Source organism: Lacerta agilis, chromosome 3 (genome assembly GCF_009819535.1).
Source record: "Lacerta agilis isolate rLacAgi1 chromosome 3, rLacAgi1.pri, whole genome shotgun sequence".
Lineage (NCBI taxonomy): Eukaryota > Metazoa > Chordata > Lepidosauria > Squamata > Lacertidae > Lacerta > Lacerta agilis.
The window spans coordinates 5696730-5721593 of NC_046314.1; the positions used below are offsets into that span (position 1 = coordinate 5696730).

The window sequence follows — 24864 nt, forward strand, 5'->3', positions numbered from 1 at the left end:
GATTCCCCAAGGAGGCTCGCCAGGTGCCTTCATTACACACCTTGAGTCACCAGGCAAAAACCTTCTTCAACCAGCCCCTTGGCTAACATCTGATACCCTTCAAAGGGGAGTTGGGGGGCCTCGGCCCAGTATACCTGAAGGAGCATCTCCACCCCCATCGTTCTGCCCGGACACTGAGGTCCAGTGCCAAGGGCCTTCTGGCGGTTTCCTCACTCCGAGAAGCCAAGTTACAGGGAACCAGGCAGAGGGCCTTCTCGGTAGTGGCACCTGCCCTGTGGAACACCCTCCCACCAGATGTCAAAGAGAAAAACAACTACCAGACTTTCTGAAGGCGGCCCTGTTTAGGGAAGCTTTTAATGTTTAATAAGACTATTGTCATGAGAAGAGAAGACTCCCTGGAAAAGAACCTGAAGTTGGGAAAGATGGAGGGCACAAGGAGAAGGGGACGACAGAGGACGAGATGGTTGGACAGTGTTCTCGAAGTGACTAGCATGAGTTTGGGCAAACTGCGGGAGGCAGTGAAAGATAGGCATGCCTGGCGTGCTCTGGTCCATGGGGTCACGAAGAGTCGGACACGACTGAACAACAAGACTATTGTATTTTAATATTCTGTTGGAAGCCGCCCAGAGTAGCTGGGGAAACCCAGCCAGATGGGCGGGGTATAAATAATAAATTATTATTATTATTTGTGGGAGGGAGGGAGGGTTTTTTTTTTGTTCTTATTATGCATTTTGTGCCCTTATCTTGTTTTTTATGCTGCTCTTACATCTACATCAGTGCTATTATTCTAGAAAAAAGAGGTTCCAGAACTCACCACGAATACCTCCCTCCTTTTTTAGAATGGCAAAGACGCCCCCCTGAGAGGGACCGGAACTGAGTTCCTGTGAGTTCCGGCGGACAAAAATAAGAAGAGAAAAATCCGCACGCCACCCTAGCAACGTCCCAAACTGGCAGTGCGCTCTGCAGCCACATCCCTTTGTCCCCCAAGCAGCCCCTTAGGAAGGCCCTCTTTCCAAGCTGCCTCCCCCCCCCAGAAAGGCCACGGCTTCTCGTCCCTTCTCTCGCTTGCCCGTTCGGGGACGGGTGTGCGTAAAGCGGCGCCTTTCCCCGCGCGCATCCCGGAGACCCGCGGGACCCCCTTGGCTCGGAGGGGCCGAGCTGCGCAAAGAACGGCCTCCGCGTCTCCACCCGGCGGCCGCCCAGCGAAGAAGCGCAGTCGGCAACCAGGCTCCGAGGCTCCGCCTCGCCCAAGCCGGCCGAGCGAGCGGGCGGGCGGGCCTCTCGGTGCGCCGCCCCGGCTGCTGCGTCAGAGCGCTGCGCGCAAGCGGAGGCCGCCGTCTCCACGCCGCAGGTAGGAAGAAGCGCCTCGCTGTGCGAGGAGCGGGGCCGCCGGCTCAGGGATGGCGCCCGGCTCGCGAGGAAGCAGGCAGGCAGGCAGGCAGGCAGGCGCAGGCCTTCCGTTTAGCCCGGTCGCGGTGGAGGGACTGCATTCTCCGCAGGACCCGCAGAGCCAAAGCGGGCGCCGGGTGGCCTCGGGATTCCCTCGGTCCAGACCTGGTTGCGCCTTTCCGGGTAGGGAAGGGATCTGCTGGATCCGGCCGCGAGGCGGCCCCTGACCCACAGGATCGCCCAGGCGCCTCTTCTGGAAAGTGCCCCCCCAAAAAAGAAAGGAAAGGAAAAGCTCTCCGCACGCAGTTCTCATTTACTTACTTATTTTGTACACCGCCCTTCAACCGTAGATCCCAGGGCGGTTCACAGCGTTAAAAACTCAAGATCAAAACACAAAATACATAATAGAAACGAGAACAGGAGCGAAACAAATCAGTAACAGCCTACCCCCTTCCACAAACACGTTTAAAAGGGTGTTAAAAATGTGTTTCTGGGAGGGGTTGGTTTTGTTTATCGTTGATTATGTATTTTGTGTTAAGAGTGGATCTGCACTGAGCATTTGTTAAAACATGCGCAGCACACATTTAATGCGCATGACTTCCCCCTGCTGCCAAAGAATCCTGGGAATTGTAGTTTCCATCCGAGCGGGGCTACGGTTCCCAGAATTCTTTTTCTTAGGGAGGAGCCATGCGCTTAAAATTGGGGGTAGAATGTGCTTTAAACACATGGTGTGCTTGTGGACCTGGGCAATTCATTTGGCTATTGTAGTTAAGCACTTTTTCCTTTGAGTTGCATCTGCTGGGTTTGCAGGAGCAGAAAGTGTTTATGCTTGTGTAAGGCAGGCTGCCAGGTTTTTGTCAAGAAGCACCAACCTTTGCTGCTGCTGGCCCTGTTTCCACCCTGGGGTGGGGAAAAGCTGTTCCTATGTGATTATGGCCCAGAAAGATTGGGGGGGGGGGCTGGAGTCAGTGAAAATAGAGTGTGCCACCTTTTTGTACAACCCTTCGTGTTTGGGGCCAAATTAGTTGAAAGACACTGGCTGTGGGCACATTTCGGCCTACTTTGACTCCAGTCTGCTCCCACTACTTGTGTTTGAAGCAGTGTTAGAAACTGAGATATGAAAGCTAGGAGCTGAACAACACCTTAAACCTAGTCAAAATAAAATAAAATAAAAAATTCCTTCCAGTAGCACCTTAAAGGTAAAGGGACCCCTGACCATCAGGTCCAGTCGTGTCCGACTCTGGGGTTGCGGCGCTCATCTCGCTCTATAGGCTGAGGGAGCCGGCATTTGTCCGCAGACAGCTTCCGGGTCATGTGGCCAGCATGGCAAAGCCGCTTCTGGCGAACCAGAGCAGCGCACAGAAACGCCGTTTACCTTCCCGCTGGAGCGGTACCTATTTATCTACTTGCACTTTGACGTGCTTTTGAACTGCTAGGTGGGCAGGAGCTGGGACCGAGCAACGGGAGCTCACCCCATTGCAGGGATTCGAACCGCCGACCTTCTGATCAGCAAGCCCTAGGCTCAGTGGTTTAACCCACAGCGCCACCTGAGACCAACTAAGTTTTTTCTTGGTATGAGCTTTCGTGTGTATCTGAAGAAGTGTGCATGCACACGAAGGCTCATACCAAGAACAAACTTAGTTGGTCTCTAAGGTGCTACTGGAAGGAATTTTTTATTTTATTTTGTTTTGACTATTGCAGGCCAACACGGCTACCTACCTGTAACCTTAAACCTAGGTTATGGGTGCAAGAATGGAATGCCTAGGTGTGCTTTTTTATAACAAGAATACAAACTGAAAATGAATGAACTGCAGCTAAAGTACTATGTTCATTTTCCACATGGTCTAGTAGTCCTTCCCCTGCCCACCCCCCTAATATTCTCTTCGCAAGTCTTCAGAGAGCAGCTAGGAGGCAGAAAAAAGTCCTCCTTTCCCTCCGCTCCGCAGTTTTAATCTGAAATCTTAGGCAGTACTGCGCCCAGAGCTCAGAAACTGCTCTGTCTCACAATGCGCCTAGAACAATGGGAGTTTCGAACACTGGTTTGAAGCTGAGTCCATGTGGCATTAGCCATAGTAGTTTGTTGAGAAAGGCTCAGACAGCCCTTGCGCGGGCGCAGATGGCAGCTTCAGTGAACTGGAGTTTGGTAATGAGCCTGGGATGAATCTATAGCCCTGCCACCTATGTGGTGTGAACTGTTAGGATATTGGTACAGACCGAGCTGCAAAAGCAGCAGCGAGGCTGGTATGACTTGTGTTTTTCCCCATGAGAAAGACAGCTGTTTTGTCTGCTTTCTCAACCATGTGATGTTACTGTATATCTTTACTTTCACTTCTGGCTCGAGAGATGCTAGATGGGTTATGCACAGCTCTGAGCTGGCAAGCAGAGACATACTCTGCATCTTATCTACAATAAAATAGTTTAGCCTTAATGGCTTGTGTGTGTTGTTCTTCACACCCAATCGCATATCAATGTGCCACTGGACTCGAGTAGCCAGGAATGCACTCAGGCTTCGTCTCTGCCTGGGGGGGTCAATCTCACAACTTGCCTGCTGGGCGGGACGTTTGCTTGCAACTAAGCCTGGGGTGGGGACGTGACCTCACTCCGTTTCAGGCCTCTAATGTGTACAGAGCCTGTAGAGATTGCCATCCTTTGCGATAAGCATCAGAGAGGCCTCCTTGTTAGCCTGACTTTATGATAAGTCACTAAGGAAGGCCTGTATTATAAAAGGACCCTATTCTACGGGACGCCCAATGAATGGCCCCCTTCAGGCCAGCACTGAAAGCAGCTTTTAACTGATGGGATTTTATTGGCCATGGCTGTTTCTTTTGGTCGAATCACACCGTGAAATATCGGTGCTTGCTTATATATTGCTTATATATATAATAAAAGTTTTAAATATATTTTATGTTTTTGATGTTTGCCAGCTTGAGAAAGACTACACAGAAAGGGGTGAGGAGGTATCAACAAATAAAACGCCTGCCTAAACCGAGTTCTGCAAAACACAGCAAATGAGTTGGTGAAGGCTGTTCAACCTCATCACTCAAGGGAAACCGTCCTCCAACAGCTATAGGTGAAAGTGCATCTGATTCCGGGATTATTTTAAGCAAGGTACTGTTTTCTGCACACTTAACCCTACTTCTTAAATCATCTGTGCTCAGTCCACATACTGTGTTTTTTTTTTTTTTTGAGTTGTCAAACTGATTTCTGAATGCTTGCATCCTAGTACTTTGCATTGTGCTGAGGTGCAAGTGTTTGGGCAGCTGTGGCGGCAACGTGTGGACTATGCACAACAGACGGGAGAGAGGATTCATTGAAACAGGGCGGTCTTTATTCCAGATTACTTAAGCCAGAACATTTTGGGTGCTGCCCATCTGCTGCCGGCACGTACCCCCAAGAAGGTTAGCCACAAGAGAATTGTAACCCAGTGGCTGATAAAGGTTCCTTTCTCCTGCTTTACATGGTAAAGGAGAACAGGGAAAGGGCCAGAAATGGCCTCCGCTATCGGATCTGGAGGAGACTCTTGAGAGTCCCATAGACTGCAAGAAGATCAAACCTATCCATTCTTAAAGAAATCAGCCCTGAGTGCTCACTAGAAGGACAGATCCTGAAGTTGAGGCTCCAGTACTTTGGCCACCTCATGAGAAGAGAAGACTCCCTAGAAAAGACCCTGATGTTGGGAAAGATGGAGGGCACAAGGAGAAGGGGACGACAGAGGATGAGATGGTTGGACAGTGTTCTCGAAGCTACTAACATGAGTTTGGCCAAACTGCGAGAGGCAGTGAAGGATAGGCGTGCCTGGCGTGCTCTGGTCCATGGGGTCACGAAGAGTCGGACACAACTGAACGACTGAACAACAACAACAACAACAACAACAACAACATCGGATCTTTAGGCTTCTGCATATTAGTTGCTAGAAGAAGGGAGGGTGTTGACTGCTGTGAGAGCAGAGCTAGATGGGCCATTGACCAGGTCCAGTAGGCTCTCCTTATGTTCTTAAGCGGATTCAAATCAGATATGGTACTTTTTGTATGTTAAACCCCCAGTACAACTTATCTGAAGAAGTGTGCATGCACACGAAAGCTCATACCAAGAACAAACTCAGTTGGTCTCTAAGGTGCTACTGGAAAGAATTTCCTATTTTGTTTCCCCAGTACAATGGCTATTGTAAGGGAAAGAAGCAGGGAAAAAGCTGAATGGGAGCAATCCTCAGCTACGCCTGCCTGTAATGATATTCAGGGTTAGCAGTTTCTGAGGGGAAGCATGTTTGGAGGAGGGTTTTCTTTACTGGGTAAAAGCCTACAGATAAAATTTGAAGTGGTGGTACTACACAGACCTCTGAATACCTGTAGGTGCAAGGCCGTTATTTTAAAAACAAGCAAGTAGAAAGTGAGCCCTTTCAAATTTTGGATATATCTGTTAAAAATGAGATACAGGTTTTATGTCCCGGAATTATTAGCCTGCTGGAGAATGCTTTCATGGGCATTTTGACCTTGTTGTTGTTGTTCAGTCGTTCAGTCGTGTCCGACTCTTCGTGACCCCATGGACCAGAGCACGCCAGGCACCCCTATCCTCCACTGCCTCTCGCAGTTTGGCCAAACTCATGTTAGTGGCTTCGAGAACACTGTCCTGCCATCTCATCCCCTGTCCTCCCCTTCTCCTTGTGCCCTCCATCTTTCCCAACATCAGGGTCTTTTCCAGGGAGTCTTCTCTTCTCATGAGGTGGCCAAAATACTGGAGCCTCAACTTCAGGATCTGTCCTTCCAGTGAGCACTCAGGGCCGATTTCCTTGAGAATGGATAGGTTTGATCTTCTTGCAGTCCATGGGACTCTCAAGAGTCTCCTCCAGCACCATAATTCAAAAGCATCAATTCTTCGGCGATCAGCCTTCTTGATGGTCCAGCTCTCACTTCCGTACATTACTACTGGGAAAACCATAGCTTTAACTATACGGACCTTTGTCGGCAAGGTGATGTCTTTGCTTTTTAAGATGCTGTCTAGGTTTGTCATTGCTTTTCTCCCAAGAAGCAGGCGTCTTCTAATTTCGTGACTGCTGTCACCATCTGCAGTGATCATGGAACCCAAGAAAGTGAAATCTCTCACTGCCTCCATTTCTTCCCCTTCTATTTGCCAGGAGGTGATGGGACCAGTAATTTTGTAATTTTGACCTTACATCTATGCATATTTCTGTAATAGTTTAAGGCTACAGCTTTGTAAATTAACAGTAATCAAACTCTTCCCACCAACTCTCTGACTGCAACACCACACTTGGAATATCGGCACAATAAAGTTCACGGTATTTTTTCAAAACCATAAATACCGGTATATTTCCAAGTGTCCATAAATGGTACTTTATCTTCTAGTGTGGCATGAGGTGAAGGAAAAAAACAGGGGGGGGGGATGTATTTATTTCTGAAGCCTCTCTCCCTCCTTGCCTCAAAATGTGGGACAGCACTCCTGGTGTGTAACCTTTTCTCCAATCTGAATGGAAGAGTCTAGCTTAGAGGTTCCCAGAGTTCATCCCGGTGACCCACAGCAAAAATACAATTAAAAATCGGGTACCATTTAGCACAGCAAAATGCAATAGCTACAACAGCTGAAGACCTTTACCAATTTCAAAGTGGACCGAAGGGGGAGAGATTTGCTGGCCATGAGATTTGCTATTCCTGTAGGTTGCCTGTAAGCAGCACTTCTGAGCAGAAATATAAGGGTCACCCTTTTAAAATCATTCCTGCAGCATCATTCAGTTGAGCCTTCGTTTTGCAGATATACATTTGATTCAAGTAGTGTGCTTACCCACAGAATAGCTTCCCTTTTATACATTCCTTGCTTAGTGGCTCTGCAGAATGTTCTTCTCTATTTTCTCCCCCCCCCCTTTTTTAAACTTTCTGGCCTTCTCTCAGAACTGGGATTATTTGGAAGGAAATTTTTTTGTTGCTGTTATATAGAACAGTCGTTCAGTTTTGGCACACGGCATGTGGCGGAAAGGCAGGCCAGAAACTGATCAAGTTTCTGCTTGTTGTATGTAGGACGTATCTTTTTTGTATAGTTTGAAGTAATTGTTTTGCAGATTTGCCTGTAGATATATGGAATCATCCACATTGCTTTATTTCCCCCTTAGCAACTTCTGTTCCATAGCAGTTTGTGTTGATTTTGGCAACCAACAGTTTTGTTGAAGCAGGCAGTGGTCTTATTTATTGAAGATAAATTAAATAAATTAAGCTTGAACACAACTGCTTAAAACTAGGGGTGTTGCCTGGCATCTTAGTCATTACTATGAGGTTCAACCGATTTCTGAATTAAGGGATTAAAACACAAGTTTTAAGCCGCCATCTTAAAATGGGATCTGATCTCTCTCCTTCTCTCTCACACAAAAGCTGTGCCACTGACCTGTGGTCAGTTTGGGGGACACCTCTTTAAATGATCCTAACTTTTTAAGTTAAGTGGACCCAATCAGTTGTCCAAATAACTTTTAAACTCTGCCATAGCAGCATCACATTCTCTGTGGTCATGGTTGTGAGGGCATACTCTGGCCTCTGCCAGCTCAGTTTTGCGTGTGTCATTTTTGAGGTAATAAAAAGTAGGATTGATCCGTTCTCCACCCTCTGAATCAGTGGGGGTGCACAATTTCTTACTGAGAGCTAATGGGGCACTCATTTATTTTATGAATGTGCTTTCTGGCTGAGTCCATGTGATGGAAATGAAAAAAGTTGCCGACCTTGCAGACATCCATGTTCCTGGCCCACGCCCCTTTTCTTTTGAAAAAAAGCGCTATTCAGATGATAGCTTTGCAATGTGGTTGCTGAACTCCATTGTCTGGTTCCCACATTGTATCAGTAGAATATCAAATTATATATTACACAGGGTATTTTCATGCCAACATCAGCATTCTGGTTCCAGTGGTGAGCAGAGAGCAGCATGAGAAGTAGTCTTAACCCAAATCTAAATCTTTAATATGGGCGGGGAAACTATGGCTCTCCAGATGTTCATCATCTCCATCTCTCATCATCCCAGGCGATGGGCCATGCTGATTGGGATTGGTAGGAAGTGGAATCCAACAACATCTGGACGGCCATCTGCTGTAAATGATACCAGTATGATCTATGTGCTGCACATTTATTTTATTACATTTATATCTTTCCTTTCTTCTGTCATGGAACCCAAGTTGATGGTGGCTTTCATGAGGTGCATGAAAGTGGTACCGTATTTTTTCGCTCCATAAGACACACTATTTTCCTCCTAAAAAGTAAGGGGAAATATCTGTGCGTCTTATGGAGCGAATGGTGGTCCCTGGAGCTGAATTGCCCAGGGGCCAAAAGAGGATCATGCTTTTTATTTTACAAAGAGAAAAGGGGGTGTTGAAAGGACCCCGCTCAGCAACTGATCAGCAAGAGATAGGGAGAGAGATAAGAGTCCCCAGCTCCCTTTCAGCCCTGCCCTCCTTTGTTGAATGTGCTGCAGAGGGAGGTTGTTTGTTTCCCTAGCTACATGTGACTGGCTGATTAGATTATCTGTCTGGAAACTGTAGAAAAGGCTCCCTTTCCTTTAGAAGCTGCAGAAATGTGAGTTGAACTCCATAAAAACAGAGCTTTTCCTCTATGCTTTTCCCCCTTTGCAAAAGGAGCTTTGCTTTTCCCCCTTTGCAAAAAAACTGCAAAACTTTTAGCTGATCCTCAAAAAACAGGGTATTTCCCTTTGCAAAAAAAGCTGCAAAACTTTTAGCTGATCCTCAAAAAAACACGGCTTTTCCCTTTGCAAAAAAGCTGCAAAACTTTTAGCTGATCCTCAAAAAAACAGGGCTTTTAGAGGAGGAAAACCAGAATTTTTTTTTTCTTGTTTCCTCCTCTAAAAACGAGGTGCGCCCTATGGTCCGGGGTGCCCTATGGAGCGAATAATACGGTACCTATGCTATCATTATAATATTTGAAAACCTGTTCAAAATGAAAAAAAGTCACAGACTTCAAGTAACTTGCCTTGGTTATCTAGGACTGTCAACCCATAAGTGATTTCTTTAGGAGCTCGTGGACCATTTCATGATCCTATTGTTTCTTTGTTATCTACCTGTACTATAGGTAAACCTGTCCTGGTTCTTGTGTGGAGAGCATAATGTCGGAGAGTGATCTTGCTGGAGAAGAGTACCCAGCAGAGATCCATGATTACCTTTCAGCCTTCGATAAGTCTCTTGGTTTTGTGGATGAGATGTTGAAGACTATGATGTCTGTGTCGAGAAGTGAGCTTCTCCAGAAGGTAAGAGGCAGATGAAGGCACAACAGTGTTTGTCTTTTAACTAAACGGTGGTGGAAGGGAGGCTCCCCAGCGGTCTTTAATATTAGGCTGGCTTGTACAGTGGTTACCTCAGGTTACAAACGCTTCGGGTTACAAACTCCGCTAACCCGGAAGCAGTACCTCAGGTTGAGAACTTTGCCTCAGGATGAGAATGGAAATCGCACACCAGCGGCGCGGCGACAGCAGGAGGCCCCATTAGCAAAAGCCCACCTCAGGTTAAGAACGGTTCGGGTTAAGAACGGACCTTTGGAATGAATTAAGTTCGTAACCCGAGTTACCACTGTACTTCCTCTAGAAACCAAAGTACATTTTCTGCTTGCCTTATTTCTGGAAGTGGAGTTTTGGAATACTTACTTATCAAACCTTTATTAGGCATTTTACAAATAAAACCGCGAGAGAAAGAATCACATACAAGAGCCTTAAAAAACACAAAGAAACAACTATTAAACTCGTAGACTGATTGTATGTGTATATATGTAAAATCTAGAGTTTCCTCCTGTTAGAGTACAGTGGTACCTCGACTTACGACGATAATGCGTTCCGAACGCGCCCTCGTAGGTCGAAATTTTCGTAAGTCGAAAGGCGCTATTTCCGAAGGGGGGAAAATTTCGTAAGTCGAGAAAACCGCATTAAAAAACTCGTAAGTCAAGGTATCGCGCCGCCGCTTTCCCTTCGTAAGTCGAAAAATTTGGAAGCGGCGGCCATTTTTTTCCTTCCGGAACTCATTCGGAAGTCGAAAACGTCGTACGTCGAGGAGCTCGTAAGTCGAGGTACCACTGTACTCCTTGAAGCACTGCTGCCAAAAACTCGGCTACCCCCGCAGTCACCCCTTGGTCAACGTCAGAGAGACAGAATCCAACACTTCCACCATGCTGCGGTTTCAAACCGTCCAAAAGGGGGGACGACACGTGTTCACGCAGCGTACTGTGTAGTGGACAATAAAAGAGAATATAAAAGAGAATATGTTCTGCAGTGTCCGGGACATTCAGGGAACATCTGCAGTATCTCATGTTTCTGGGGATATTCTGATATCTACTCCTGACAAATGCCGAGGGAAAGATATTCAGTCGGGCCAACATAAATGCCCTACGTTGGGCTGGTATTATTAGTTTAGTAACATAGTTGGCCCTGCTATCTAAGATGTTTAAATCATAGAATATGGGAGAGCAAATTTTATTTACAGCTGCTGCAATGTTTATTGTAGAATAAACTCGCCCTAGAATGTAAAATCTAGGTGTTTTAAACTGCTACCGAACCCATTCCAGCTGTAGGAAGAACAGATCTAAAAGAATATACCGGTATGAAGTATCTTTTCTCTCTCACTTTCAACACCCAGAAACGACACAAGGCACTGCCTGAGGCCTTGGTACATGTACCTGTGTACCTTAACATTTAAAATCCAATTTGTAATTTCTTTGGGGCAAAATAAAAACTCGTCCATCAGGGAATTTCACCCCTGAAGCTTTCCAGACATGAATAAATTATCAACACAACGGCCCCGACAACTCGGCTCTTTGACAGCATCCATGTTCAATCTTGTAAGCTGCACACTCGTGTAACCTGAGTTTCCTGGAAATCCTGTAGGAACGAAATGATAGATTGGGTTTGACAGCCAACCCCCCCCCCCCACGTTTCTACCTTTTGGTGTACAGCTGCAATATCCCTGCATGCACTGTACACTTAAGTACAGGTGGCAGCGATCCATGGCCCCCAGTGCCGTAAGACTCCTTGCTTGCTTGTAAAGAGAAGCGACTTTGCGAGCACCTGGGGCTTTCATAGTTGGCTGTGAGGAAGGTCCAGAGCTTACCTTGTTGGAAGAAGAAGAGTTTGGATTTGATATCCCGCTTTATCACTACCTGAAGGAGTCTCAAAGCGGCTAACATTCTCCTTTCTCTTCCTCCCCCCCCAACAAACACTCTGTGAGGTGAGTGGGGCTGAGAGACTTCAGAGAAGTGGGACTAGCCCAAGGTCACCCAGCAGCTGCATGTGGAGGAGCGGGGAAGCGAACCCGGTTCACCAGATTACGAGTCTACCGCTCTTAACCACTACACCACTCTGGCTCTGCTAGGATTGACAAGTAGATAATACATGGGAGCAGTGGTGTAGCATAATGGTGGTGATGTTGCTGGAGGAGACTGCTACTTCTGAAGCCCAGACAGCTTGCTGGGGGCTGGGGTGGAGTTCCTATTTCCTACCACAGTCATTAAATAAAAATTCCTTCCCAATGACTGCAGCAGATTGAGGAGGATAAACTAGGCCAGCTCCCAGGCTGATACAGTTTTGAGTTTGGTTTGGGGAGTATTGGGGGAACAAGGATGCTTAAGATATTGTCCTCTGACCCCATCCTGGAATGCCTTGTGTTGTCCTCATGGGGGGTTTTCTCTCTTCTGTGGAATAGCGATGCTTCCCTTTTGTGAGCTTCTCTTTTTCATCCACGGAAAGATCTGTAATATCCACTCGTTTTCCTGGGAGCAAATTGCAAACTGTCAAGTCCTGCTAGAATAGGATCAGTTGGCTTTTGGGAAGCTGTCCCTCCACCTGCAGTTCAGGGACAATAATACCAGCTGTCAGGGAACTGACCTCGGCTCAGCGCAGGGGATGCTACAGAGAGCCCCGGCCCCACCTGACCAGCAGCACCTCCTCTTCCAGCGGAGGAAGCAGCGATGATAGCAGAGGCTCTGGGGATGTTGGAGAGACCCTGCACCCCCCTCGCTCAGCTGGCGAGGAGGGAGACACGCCATTTCCATCGCCCCAAGTGCGCAGAAGGGTGAAACTCAAAGAGGGGAGGCGGAGATTTCGGATACCGAAACTCTTATGTTGGGAAAAAACAAAACAAAATAAAATAAAACAAAAAATTAAAAAATCCTTCCAGTAGCACCTTTTGTTGCTGTTCAGTCGTTCAGTCGTGTCCGACTGTTCGTGACCCCATGGACCAGAGCACGCCAGGCACGCCTATCCTTCACTGCCTCTCGCAGTTTGGTCAGGCTCATGTTGGTAGCCTCGAGAACACCGTCCAACCACCTCGTCCTCTGTCGTCCCCTTCTCCTTGTGCCCTCCATCTTTCCCAACATCAGGGTCTTTTCCAGGGAGTCTTCTCTTCTCATGAGGTGGCCAAAGTACTGGAGCCTCAACTTCAGGATCTGTCCTTCTAGTGAGCACTCAGGGCTGATTTCTTTAAGGATGGATAAGTTTGATCTTTTTGCAGTCCATGGGACTCTCAAGAGTCTCCTCCAGCACCATAATTCAAAGGCATCAATTCTTCGGCGATCAGCCTTCTTTATGGTCCAGCTCTCACTTCCGTACATTACTACTGGGAAAACCATAGCTTTAACTATACGGACCTTTGTCGGCAAGGTGATGTCTTTGCTTAGACCAACTAAGTTTGTTCTTGGTATGAGCTTCCGTGTGCATGCACACTTCTTCAGATACACTGAAATAGAAGTCACCAGACCCTTATATATAGTGAGAGAGTGAGGAGGGGTCCCAGCCGGAAGGGGCCACTCCCAGATTCTGCTAGCCACTGATACAGTCATATTTTTCAACTCTCTGCACTGTAAATAGTTTGCACAATAAAACTGCTAAAAGACATTTCGGACTCACGCCTGCTTACTCACGAGCAACCCAACGCAGACCTGACACCAGCTTACCTTACAGAATTATTGTAAATATTCCTGCAAATTATGTGAAGCATGTGAAAAAAATGTGCACCGTTTTAAACGTTCAGAACGGGTACATAGATGCTAAGTTGTGTTGTTAGCTTATTTCAGCATACTTTGTGGATTTCCTGACATTTCGTTGGGTTGGGTAGGTAATACTTTAATGGGACAGTTTTATTAGGTGTCTGAAAGTCAAGCCCCCAATTGGTGATCATTCCTACATAAATATTACTTTCTATTCTTTAGAAATTTGTTTACTTGAAATTACTGCATAGGATTTCGTGGTAGATACAAGAAAGTAACATGAACAATTTGTTTTTTTGTTTTTTATTCTGCAAAGTACTGTTAGGTTCCTGATTTCTTTGGGGTGGGGGTGGGGAATGTGGTATTGACTCTATACTGTGATAGTAATTGTTTCCTGTAGCTGGAAGCCTTTTTGATGTCTTTGTTAAATAATGAAATGCATATGATGCTGTTTGTATCTTTTGTGTTTTAGCTGGATCCTCTTGAACAAGCAAAATTAGATTTGGTCTCTGCTTACACATTGAATTCGATGTTTTGGGGTGAGTGTGGAGTATGAAATTTATGGTGGCAATTTGAGTACTTCAGCATGTAATTGCATATTTAAATATGCAACTCGGCAGCTAAGGTACCCGTCCTATTTCTAATGATGATTTTACAGCCGCTATACTTTTATAAGTGACACTTAAAGAAAAGCTTAATTATTTAAGCCTTCTCCATTTTTGTAATAGCTGATCAATTCCCTTTTCTTGTTCTTTGGTTCCTCTAGCAACCCTTCCGATTCTCCGTAGAGCCTCTGATGCCATTTCACCCAGCTGTTAGCCGTTTTATATTATGACGAATACCACTGAGTTCAGTTTAGCAAAGCAGTTTTACAGTCTTGCAACTGATGTGTGCTTTTGCAGTTTAGATGTGTAGTAAGGATCCTGTTGCTAAAGTCTCTCGCAATAATAATAACATTGATTAATAAAATTCATTTTGCAGTATATCTCGCCACACAAGGAATTAATCCAAAGGAGCACCCAGTGAAACAGGAGCTGGTAAGATTCTTATTTAAAATACAGTACAAAATTGTGGGAATGTTTAGAAGTGTGGATGATGATATATTACTTTATATATCTCATCCCAGCTTGTATTAACAAGCTCCAAACCTAGCAGAGTTCCATTCCCTTTCTGAAACACAGCAGAGACGGTTGCATAGGCTTGCTAAAGCCTCTATAAGAAATATATATTCCTGGTATATTCCCCTTCTTCCCTCTTAAAAGTAAAGACATAACACAGTACTGTTTATAAGATATAAAAGAGTTTACTTACATTACTTCCTGAGTTACAGTACAGGCTCAGAGAGGCAGACAGGCTTAGATAAATGTATTTACATGTAGTTGCTACTTCCATAGGGAAAAGTAGCTTCCTTTGTTCTCTTGGCTGGGAGCCAATGGTGACTGGTCTTGGGATCTTGTCCACAGGTGACACCACACCTACTTCAGTTACATAGAGGAAGTTGTCTCAATCCAGGTAAACAGGAAGTTAAGGCTGGAGGACTGAGACACCTTCCTGTCCACTCTAGCAATTTTGTGTTTGGCTGCTCTGTGTTTACATCCCACAAAAATAAGATTCTTATTTAAAATACAGTACAAAATTCCTGGGATAAATGCTTGCACAATGTTAAATCCTGTGTGTGTGTGTGTGTGTGTGTGTGTGTGTGTGTGATGGATGGATGGATCATCAATTATAACATGTTATATTTATATTTTATTCCAAGCATGTCAAGGTGATATTCCTGGTTCCTCCTCTACCCCAGTTTAACCTCACAACAACCCTGTGAGGTTGATTAGGCTGAGAGTCGCTGACTGGCTCAAGGTCACCTAGACCTTCATGGCTATTTGCACCTTAATCTCCCGAGTCCTCTTCCAATGCTAACCCAGCCATCCTCAACCTATGATCTACGGACCAAGGTTGAGAGCCTATGCTTCCGCCCCCCCCCCTTTAAAAATATTTTATTTTTCAATTTTCAAAATAACTGCATTTTTTCTTTTGTGCATATGTATATGTGTGTGTGTGTGTGTGTGTGTGTGTGTATGTATGTATATATATATATCCAATCCAAATTTGGATATATATATATATATATCCAATCCAAATTTGCATTACAGTCAAACCTCTTCTTGCGTCCATTTCACCCAACGTCTGCGACAAACCCAGATGTAACCGCCGGGTTTGCCGCCGTTCGCACATGCGCAGGAGCGGCGATTGCCGTATGCTCAGAAGTGGGCAGTCGCCACCTGTGCACAGCGGCGCCTCTCCCAAAGACCCGTTTCAACCTCCGGACGGACCTCCGGAACGGATTATGGTCGCAGGTAGAGGTTCCGCTGTAAATGGCTTCCCTTCTGCCCCCTCTGGTTTCCATTTCCCCCCTTTAATTCTCCTTGCATATAATTATATCTCTCCAATTAATTATAACTTCTTTTTTCCTCCTAATTCTACTGTTAGTTCATAAATGTTACAGCAAACCTGCTAGTGTTTTAACATTTTTACGGTATTCTTTAAAGTAATCTATAAAATCTTCCCATTCTTGATTGAACTTCTTCACGGTATGTTTAGCCATTTCAGCATAGTCTGTCATCTTAGTCATCCATTCTTCTTTCGTTGGGACGTTCTCTTCTTTCCAATTCTGGGCAAGTAACATTCTAGCTCCTGTAGTTGCATATATAAACCATAGCTGTCAACTAGACTATGCCGAAATGGCTAAACATACCGTGAAGATCAGGCACCAAGATGGGGAAAAATTCAATCAAGAATGGGAAGATTTTACAGATTTACAGATTGTCCACTTTCTGGACAGTGAAATTGTCTGCAAGGATAGTGAGGAATCTGTTTGACCTTATTCTCTTGGCTGAGTTTGACATCCAACAAATATCAGGATAGTTGAAATCCCCCATTACTACTATCTCATTTCCTTTTGAATGCTTGGTCATCTGTTCCAGATAGGCATCGTCTGTGTCCTCAGTTTGGCTTGGGGATCTATAGTAAACACCCACAATGAGAGCTCTGATATAAACAGTCTCTTTTGCTTCTTTGGCACTTCTTATCCTATTACTCCTAGTAAGAAAGCCTCTTGTTTTTTTGTTTTTTAAAACAAAGGTATTCTTAAACATTTTTTTAAAATTTCATTGTATACCATTTCCCAGAAGCCCTTTACTTTTTTTTACACTTCCGCCACATGAGAAAAACTCTACCTTCTTTCTCCTTACATTTCCAGCATAAATTAGAGGAATTTTTATACATCTTAGCAAGCTTTACTTTAGCAAGCAAAGACATCACCTTGCCGACAAAGGTCCATATAGTTAAAGCTATGGTTTTCCCAGTAGTAATGTACGGAAGTGAGAGCTGGACCATCAAGAAGGCTGATCGCTGAAGAATTGATGCTTTTGAATTATGGTGCTGGAGGAGACTCTTGAGAGTCCCATGGACTGCAAGAAGATCAAACCTATCCATTCTTAAGGAAATCGGTCCTGAGTGCTCACTAGAAGGATAGATCCTGAGGCTCCAATACTTTGGCCACCTCATGAGAAGAGAAGACTCCCTACAAAAGACCCTGATGTTGGGAAAGACGGAGGGCACAAGGAGAAGGGGACGGCAGAGGATGAGATGGTTGGACAGTGTTCTCGAAGCGACTGGCATGAGTTTGGCCAAACTGCGAGAGGCAGTGAAGGATAGGCGTGCCTGGCGTGCTCTGGTCCATGGGGTCACGAAGAGTCGGACACGACTGAAGAACAACAACAAAGCTTTACTGGAGTCAAATACCACCGGTACAAAGCTTTACTGGAGTCAAATACCACCGGTACATCTGAGAGAGCCTATGCTAACCCAGTTTTCCACACTTGCTTCAGATACAAAGCTTTTGCCTCCATGCGTTGGTGTACTGCCTCCAGATGTTGCAGCGCTGTGTCTCATTCTGTTCTGGAGGACCCCTCGGCCTTCAGTGAAAATTTGCTGAAGCAAAGCCACCATTGAGTACAACCAGTTGTTCATATGATTTGCTCACCTTCCTAACCTAGGAGGGAATTCCCAGGAGGCGAGCTTTGCTTTGAAACAGTCTTGTCTGTCTCTGCAAGCAGAAGTTTCAATCTCGGTGAAATTCCAGAAAGGCTACAACAAGTTAAAAGTCCGACAATCCTTTTCTGATGCCTCTCCCTTCCTAGAGTCGCATTTTGTGCCAACCACCTTTTCACTTGCGGAATGGAAAAACGTTGCACATCTAATAATTATTTATAACTTCCAGTACAGTGTGTTTCCCTATAAATACTTGGGCTTGTGTTAATCTCTGAGGCTACCTTTCCTTACTCCTGTATGACTTTAAAAGTATCATGTGGTTGATTTACTAGCAAAAACGGGAAAAGATTCTCCCTCCCCTTTTCCAATCCCTCCATTAATTCATTTTCTCAGCAGTAAAGAATCCAGTTCGGCAACAAAGCTAAAAGCTTTTTTGGCACCAGTTGTATGTATACTGTCCAGTAATTCTGCATTAGTGACATATTTACTGCCTACAATAAATCTTTTCGGTTTGCCTTTATATTCCATTTAGATGCATGAGTACAGTATATAAGGCGGGATATCTTGGAAATTCTGCTGACTTCAAGAATCAAATCAAATGATTTAGCTTGAAGAATAGAAAAACTGCAGATCAAATCTATCAGAATAGTTGTGGCATATACGTTGTGTTGTTCTATATGCACGCACACATCGTTGCTAAAACAATGAACAGTGCGTAACCATAAAAGCAGATGGTTGGCAGAACTAATTGCAGAATAAAAGTTACCATTGCGTGGAGAACTATAGCTTTCGTGCCCATTCATAACGTGTGGCTAGATTTGCGGTGCGTTCTTTTAGAAAGAAGATTTGCATTTGTTCCAAGATCTTATCTGAACCAAATTGCCATTCAATTTTTCTTACCTCTTCCCAGAGCTATGTCGGTATGGCCTATAGTAAATGTATTTAGTGTTGAAAAATCTCAAGCGATGTGTGAATTGTTCGTTTTGCTGAAAGCTTGAACTCTCTGAGAGGAAAGGGATTATTTTCCAATTCTTCTAGTTCCTTGTAAACATTGTATAATGAAGTGGGGGGTGGGGGAAAGGAGAGAGAGGTGGATGGTATTTCTTTCTGAAGGATGATGTGATGTCCTTATCTTGCATATGGATACTCAATCAGTAGTCGCTGCTCTCTTGCCGTACATCTGGTACTTAGGACCAAAGGGAACATACAGGTATATGATCGGTTCCGTGGAACTTTTCATTCAGGTTATGAGAATCCATTACGTGTGTCATTGAATGTAAATCTCTTCATCAGCTCCTTTTACCTACATTGACGTAGAGGCACTTGCCAGTCATTCTTATGGCTTGTTGGAGCACTCCTGAGGCCATCACACAACATGTTATGATGGTCTTGAGAGAACAAGGCCACTATCTAATCAAATGTTTGTTGTAATGGGATGAAAGTTAACTCCGTATACTCGTAATTTTGGAAATCTTAATCGAAAGGTCGGTGCCAGCCCAGGACATTCTGCAGCCTGAAGCAGAAACAAAATGGCAGCCACACCATCAGAACCAGGGCCAACATTTTCTGGATCATTGGCACCAATTCCTGACTTGTTCTGTGGTGACACCATGAGGTGAAGAGGCCACAGAATTTATATCCTACACCCCACCAAAGTAGAATCCTTTTCTTCCTTGAACCACTGCTATCTGAAATAAAATAAATTAAAATAAAAAATTCCTTCCAGTAGCACCTTAGAGACCAACTAAGTTTGTTCTTGGTATGAGCTTTTGTGTGCATGCACACTTCTTCTTTTATTTTATTTTGTTTTGACTATGGCAGACCCAACACGGCTGCCTACCTGTAACTGCTATCTGAAATGACATTTTATTTAAATGCAACAACTGTGCTGAGTGGATGCTTTGGAATTTACACAACTACCCTTGCAGGTGATTCAAAAGAATCGGATAGCGTGTTCTCCTAATAGTTGTGCAAGTAGAACTGCAGGTTTAAATAGGCTGGATAATCTGCAAGCAAGTTAAAGGTGCTTCTGGGGCGTGGGTTTTTTTTTGGAGAGGCTATTTTGGTTCCGCTTTTAGTGTAATGGGGAATGAAAAGAAGATTATAGGTCCCCCTTTCCCTCTAAGAGTTATGTTTAAAACAGTGTTTAGGGCTTTGTAGGTCAGTAGCAAAGTATAAAGTCAGATAGCCAGTGCAGTTCTTCTAGAAGTGTTGTCATGCAGCTTAGGACCCTCATACTTACGGGACCGCCTCTCCTGGTATGCCCCACAGAGGACCTTAAGGTCCACAAATAACAATAGCTTAAGGGTCCCGGGCCCAAAGGAAGCCAGATTATCCTCCACAAGGGCCAGGGCTTTTTCCGTGTTGGCTCCGACCTGGTGGAATACTCTGTCCCACGAGACTAGGGCCCTGCGGGACCCAACCTCCTTCCACAGGGCCTGCAAGACAGAGTTATTCTGCCTGGCCTTTAATCTAGCCATATTCCTTTCCCCCTTCCCTTTTTTTCTGAAGAAACCTTTCAGGGTCCCTACATTAAAATTCCTCCCTGTTCTCCGTACTGGCCTAGCAAGATAACCTGGCCAGTTAGCCCTGGGGATCCCACTGATGTTTGTTTTTATGCTGTTTTTAGATGTTTCATTCATTGTCTTATATTTGTTTGCCGCCCTGAGCCCGGTTTTTGGATCGGGAAGGGTGGGGTAGAAATAAATTATTATTATTATTATTATTATTATTATTATTATTATTATTATTATTATTATTATTATTATGTGCTTATGGTACATCCCTCTACTCAGCTATCCAGTCAGACCACACCGACCCACAACACGCAGTTAGCGCAGGACCCTGATGGGAGAGCGCATGCTCAGCCAGACAATTTCAGGCCTCCAGAGATGCAACAGATCCCACCAAACCAGACTAGGCGGTTGCTTAGATACCCCTTCTGGACCTGTTACAACCACGGTGTCCCAACTTGTCATGGTGGCAAAGTATTTTATCCACTAGGTCCCTAGCCAGTGTGGTGTAGTGGTTAAGAGTGGTTGACTCGTAATCTGGTGAACCGGGTTCGCGTCTCCGCTCCTCCACATGCAGCTGCTGGGTGACCTTGAGCTAGTCACACTTCTCTGAAGTCTCTCAGCCCCACACACCTCACAGAGTGTTTGTTGTGGGGGAGGAAGGGAAAGGAGAATGTGAGCCGCTTTGAGACTCCTTCGGGTAGCGAAAAGCGGGATATCAAATCCAAACTCTTCTTCTTCTTCTTCTAGAGACATGTCCCAGCAGGCTTTCGAGGGCACCAGTACTTTGTTCACTTAGATATTGATAAACTTTGCACCTCTTGGAACAGCTCTGCAGCCTGGCTTTTTGAGATGCAATTGAGGCAACCCACAATCTTCTCTTGCTTCCTTCACTGCTGTAAATAATGGACAATTATGCATTCTTAATGCACGTTGGTGCCAAACGTATTGCTCTGCTTTCCTTTGGACCACATCAGTGAGGCTGAGGGGTGTGTGTCTTGTCGTCAGGGCAGTTGGCCCAGGTTTATGCGCTCCCTTGCTCAGCCATTGCTCCATGGCCCTTTTCAGTTCAGGGCTGCCTTAGTTGTGCCCCCCCCCCCGGTATTGCTGAATTACAAAGCCCCATCATCCTTGATCATTGGTCATGCTGGTTTGGGGCTGATGGGAGCTGGAGTCCTTGGGGAGGCTGGAAGGAGCAGCTTCTCCATCCCTGAGCTAAGCTTGCAACACTGACAAAAAGGGTAATTGCAGAAAGGGTAATTGGTGTTAGCTTGCCTTCAATACAGACAATTTATGCTACCTGAGTTCGGAAGAGAGCAGAGAGAATTGTAGCAGATCCTTTACATCCCGGTCATCATCTGCTTGATTTACTTCCATCTGGACGTCGCTACAGGACTTCATATACAAAATCGGCCAGGCACAATAATAGTTTTTTCCCCCTTGTGCCATTAAATTGTTAAATTCGTAGTTGTATAGCTGAAGGGGAGGTAAAATATGGGTGGGGTTTCTTTGCTTCTTTGTATTGTGAGAGGAACAGTGTCTGTATGTTTACATTGCAATGTAGCCGAAACAAATTCCAAGTATGTTGGAAAATGTACTTGGCCAATAATAAATTATTCCTATTATTATTCCTAAAAGGGTCTCAGACATGAATATTGCATTTAGCCCTTGAGAATTCGATTTTTGTCCTGGAGGAGAGACTCCATTGTGAGTTAGTTTTCAGCGAAGTTGAATCCTGGAATGTGCAAGCAAATAAAAGTGTGGGGTGGGTTTTTTCTTTTACCATTTTAACTTAACAACCCCTACAGCTTTTTGATAGGAAGTGTGATCTTTCCATGTCTTCCAGGAGAGAATAAGAACGTATATGAACAGAGTCAAAGAGATAACAGACAAGAAAAAAGCTGCCAGACTGGATAAAGGAGCCGCTTCGAGGTTTCTGCGGAGTGCCCTCTATGAACCCAAACCTCAGAACAAGTCTGCAAAGAGAACTCCCGTTCCAGCCAAAAAGAAGAAAACACACTAGGATTTCCCTGTTTTCATTGGTATAGGCGGAATGAATATTTTAATTGAATTTTTCATGTTTCATATGCAGTAAAGATACATTTTGGTGAAATAAATTTATAACAAAAAACCATTTGAGATTTGTGACCTGTCCCCCCCCCTCAAATCCTGTTGTTTATTTTGACTTTTTTAAATAAGGGATTTATTGGTATTTAAAGAGAATACAGAAAAAGAAAAAATACATACACAATACAGACTACAAAATACAAAACAAAAAAGACTTACACAATACATAAAGCACACCTAAAACAACAAAACACCTATTTAACTATTTTAATCTTATTTAAAATCTTACTTGGGGGACTTCCTCACGCCCTCTCTTCTGTGTTCATTTCAAATATACTGTGGTAACTTTATAACTACTTTAACTCTTCTTTTACAACTAATCTTAATCCTTATCTATCATCTTATATCTATCACCTTATTCTTAACAGAAATACAAAAAATGAAAAAAAATCACAATTCTATCTTCTTATGTTCTATTTTAAACTAACATTTTAATGCTATCACCTATAATGTCCACTGATTTCAATCTCAGATATCTAACTTTTCACGTCGTTTCAAATATTCTTTAAATTTCTTCCAATCTTCTTGCACCTTCTCCTCCCTCTGGTCTCGGAGTTTCGCGGTCAGTTCTGCGAGTTCCATGTACTCAATTAACTTCATCTGCCAGTCTTCCACTGTTGGTAGTTCTTCAGTTTTCCAGTTTTTAGCAATTAAAATCCTTGCAGCCGTTGTGGCATACATAAAAAATATTCTGTCTTTGTTGGGGATCTCATGATGTTTATTTTGACTTTTGATAGGGAAGCTGAAATTAACTCATCAGGGTCTTCCAACCCACCTACTTTTTACAAAGTAGAACTGATAGCTAATTTGTCTTTTGATCTGGGAAACACGACAAGGTGTCCATATGCTAGGCAGCTTAAGAGCAACTACTGCAGAACAGATAGCTTGCAGATTGCACAGTCCGTGTTCAAATGTATCTGCTTGTCAGCATCCGACACTTGTGTGCAGTTCTTTCATGCTAAACCAGCTTAGCTGCTGCTGTTGCTGCGTTTTATCAAGTATCCTCTTGAATAAATCTGCTGTTAATAAGAATTGTTTCCTTCCGTTCTAGTTCTGCTGGTGCTCTAGCTCAGGAATGACGGAGCCTCCAGAAGTTGCTGCACTTCTGTACAGCTCCCACCAGCATCTCTGTCCAATGGCCATACTGGCTGGAGCGGGTGGACGTTGGTAGTCCAACGTCATCTGAAGGGACACAGGTTCTTCATCGCTGCGCTAGCTCAACTTAATGTTTTAGTTGGTGTTCTTGCTGGAGTGCCTACCCCCACCCACCCGTCAGTTCCACTCATGTTTTTGTTGGCATCATTTTTGTTGGTAGCGCTGTGGGTTAAAACCACAGAGCCTAGGGCTTGCTGATCAGAAGGTCAGCGGTTTGAATCCCTGCGACGGGGTGAGCTCCCGTTGCTCGGCCCCAGCTCCTGCCCACCTAGCAGTTCGAAAGCACGTCAAAAAGTGCAAGTAGATAAATAGGTACCGCTCCGGTGGGAAGGTAAATGGCGTTTCTGTGCGCTGTTCTGGTTCACCAGAAGCGGATTTGTCATGCTGGCTACATGACCCGGAAGCTGTACGCCAGCTCCCTCGGCCAGTAACGTGAGATGAGCGCCGCAACCCCAGAGTCGGACACGACTGGACCTAATGGTCAGGGGTCCCTTTACCTTTTCCTATCTTTCTCAAGAGATAATGGAATGCTCTTCTGGAGTGACAGCCAGACCACTGAAGAATCACAGCACCTGCTGTGGCTGCAGAGACTATAACTCCTAACTGCTGCCTCCCACGTTTTTTGCTGCGTTAGCAGCACTGAAATGACCTCTCCTGGTCACAGACTTGAGCAAAGTGTATACGGGGGTCCAGGGCTTCCCAGAAGACAAGACCTCCCTGCTCAACAAGCAGATACATGTCCAAAGGAAAGCAGAGCAATATGGTTGGTACCAGCTTGGCAGCAGGAGTTGCCAGAAGGAGGCATATAAGACACTATCCAACCATCTTGGGGACTCCACTCCAGATTTGTGTAGAGTTTACCCCTTAGCCTTTTCATCTTCCAAAGATTTCCTACAAGGCATCCATTAATATATGTGTCAGCTAAACCACACACAATCAGAACAAACCAGACAGTTCCTTAGAATGTCAACTTCACCTGCTGCTAATTTTTTCCCCATAGTCTTTGAATGCATTTTAGGATGTGAAAGGCGAAAGAGAGACTTCTTGGTGGGCGCCACTTGGGACTCTCTCTTCATCTCAGTTAAGCTTCCCATAACTAGTTTCAGCATCTACAGGCAGCAATGTATATTTTGTATTATAAAAGTTAGCATTGTAAATTGCAGTAACCTAAGGTCAAATTTACAGTTTAAAATAAGCAAATATGTATACATATCCTTAATACAAACAGTGGAAATGACTAGCACCATGGAAACCCTGGTTAATAGAAGCCCTGATCAGAGTCTCTTGGGGATGGACTAGATGTCCCTTGGAATCCCTTCTGCCCCCTACAGTTCTGTGATTCTGTGCTCCATCCTCTCTCCTACTCATGAAATTTCACCAGGTTGGGTTTGAAAATTTTCAAGTGGTCGTAAGTGTTAGAAACTTGTTTTTTCTTACAAACAAACAAAAAACAAACTTGAGCACCCTCAAGCATTTGCCCTGTTGGTTGAGGACTGACTGCGGAGAAGTCTGTTAGGCAAAGAGGGGAAATCCAATTTGCATCGTATACCCATTGAAACTGGTACCACCAAGGGCCTAGCACAGAGCTTTCCAAACTTTCCATGTTGGTGACACTTTTTAGACATGCATCATTTTGTGACACAGTAATTCAGTTTTACCAGCAAACT

The 24864-nt window shown here is 44.7% G+C and overlaps 1 protein-coding gene across 2 annotated transcripts; it reads left to right on the forward strand.

Annotated features, from left to right (window-relative positions):
• The first annotated feature begins 1268 nt into the window (after positions 1-1268).
• Positions 1269-22061, forward strand: C1D (C1D nuclear receptor corepressor). Of its 2 annotated transcripts, XM_033142708.1 has the most exons (6): positions 1269-1351; positions 4314-4497; positions 9459-9633; positions 13825-13891; positions 14334-14389; positions 21762-22061. In XM_033142708.1, exons 3-6 carry the CDS (start codon positions 9493-9495, stop codon positions 21936-21938), a joined length of 441 nt encoding a protein of 146 aa, XP_032998599.1. In that variant the 5' UTR covers positions 1269-1351; positions 4314-4497; positions 9459-9492; the 3' UTR covers positions 21939-22061. The 2 variants fall into 2 exon arrangements, with proteins under 2 accessions (XP_032998599.1, XP_032998600.1); XM_033142709.1 differs by lacking the exon at positions 4314-4497 and having other exon boundaries at positions 1287-1351; positions 21762-21938.
• The last annotated feature ends 2803 nt before the right edge of the window (positions 22062-24864 follow it).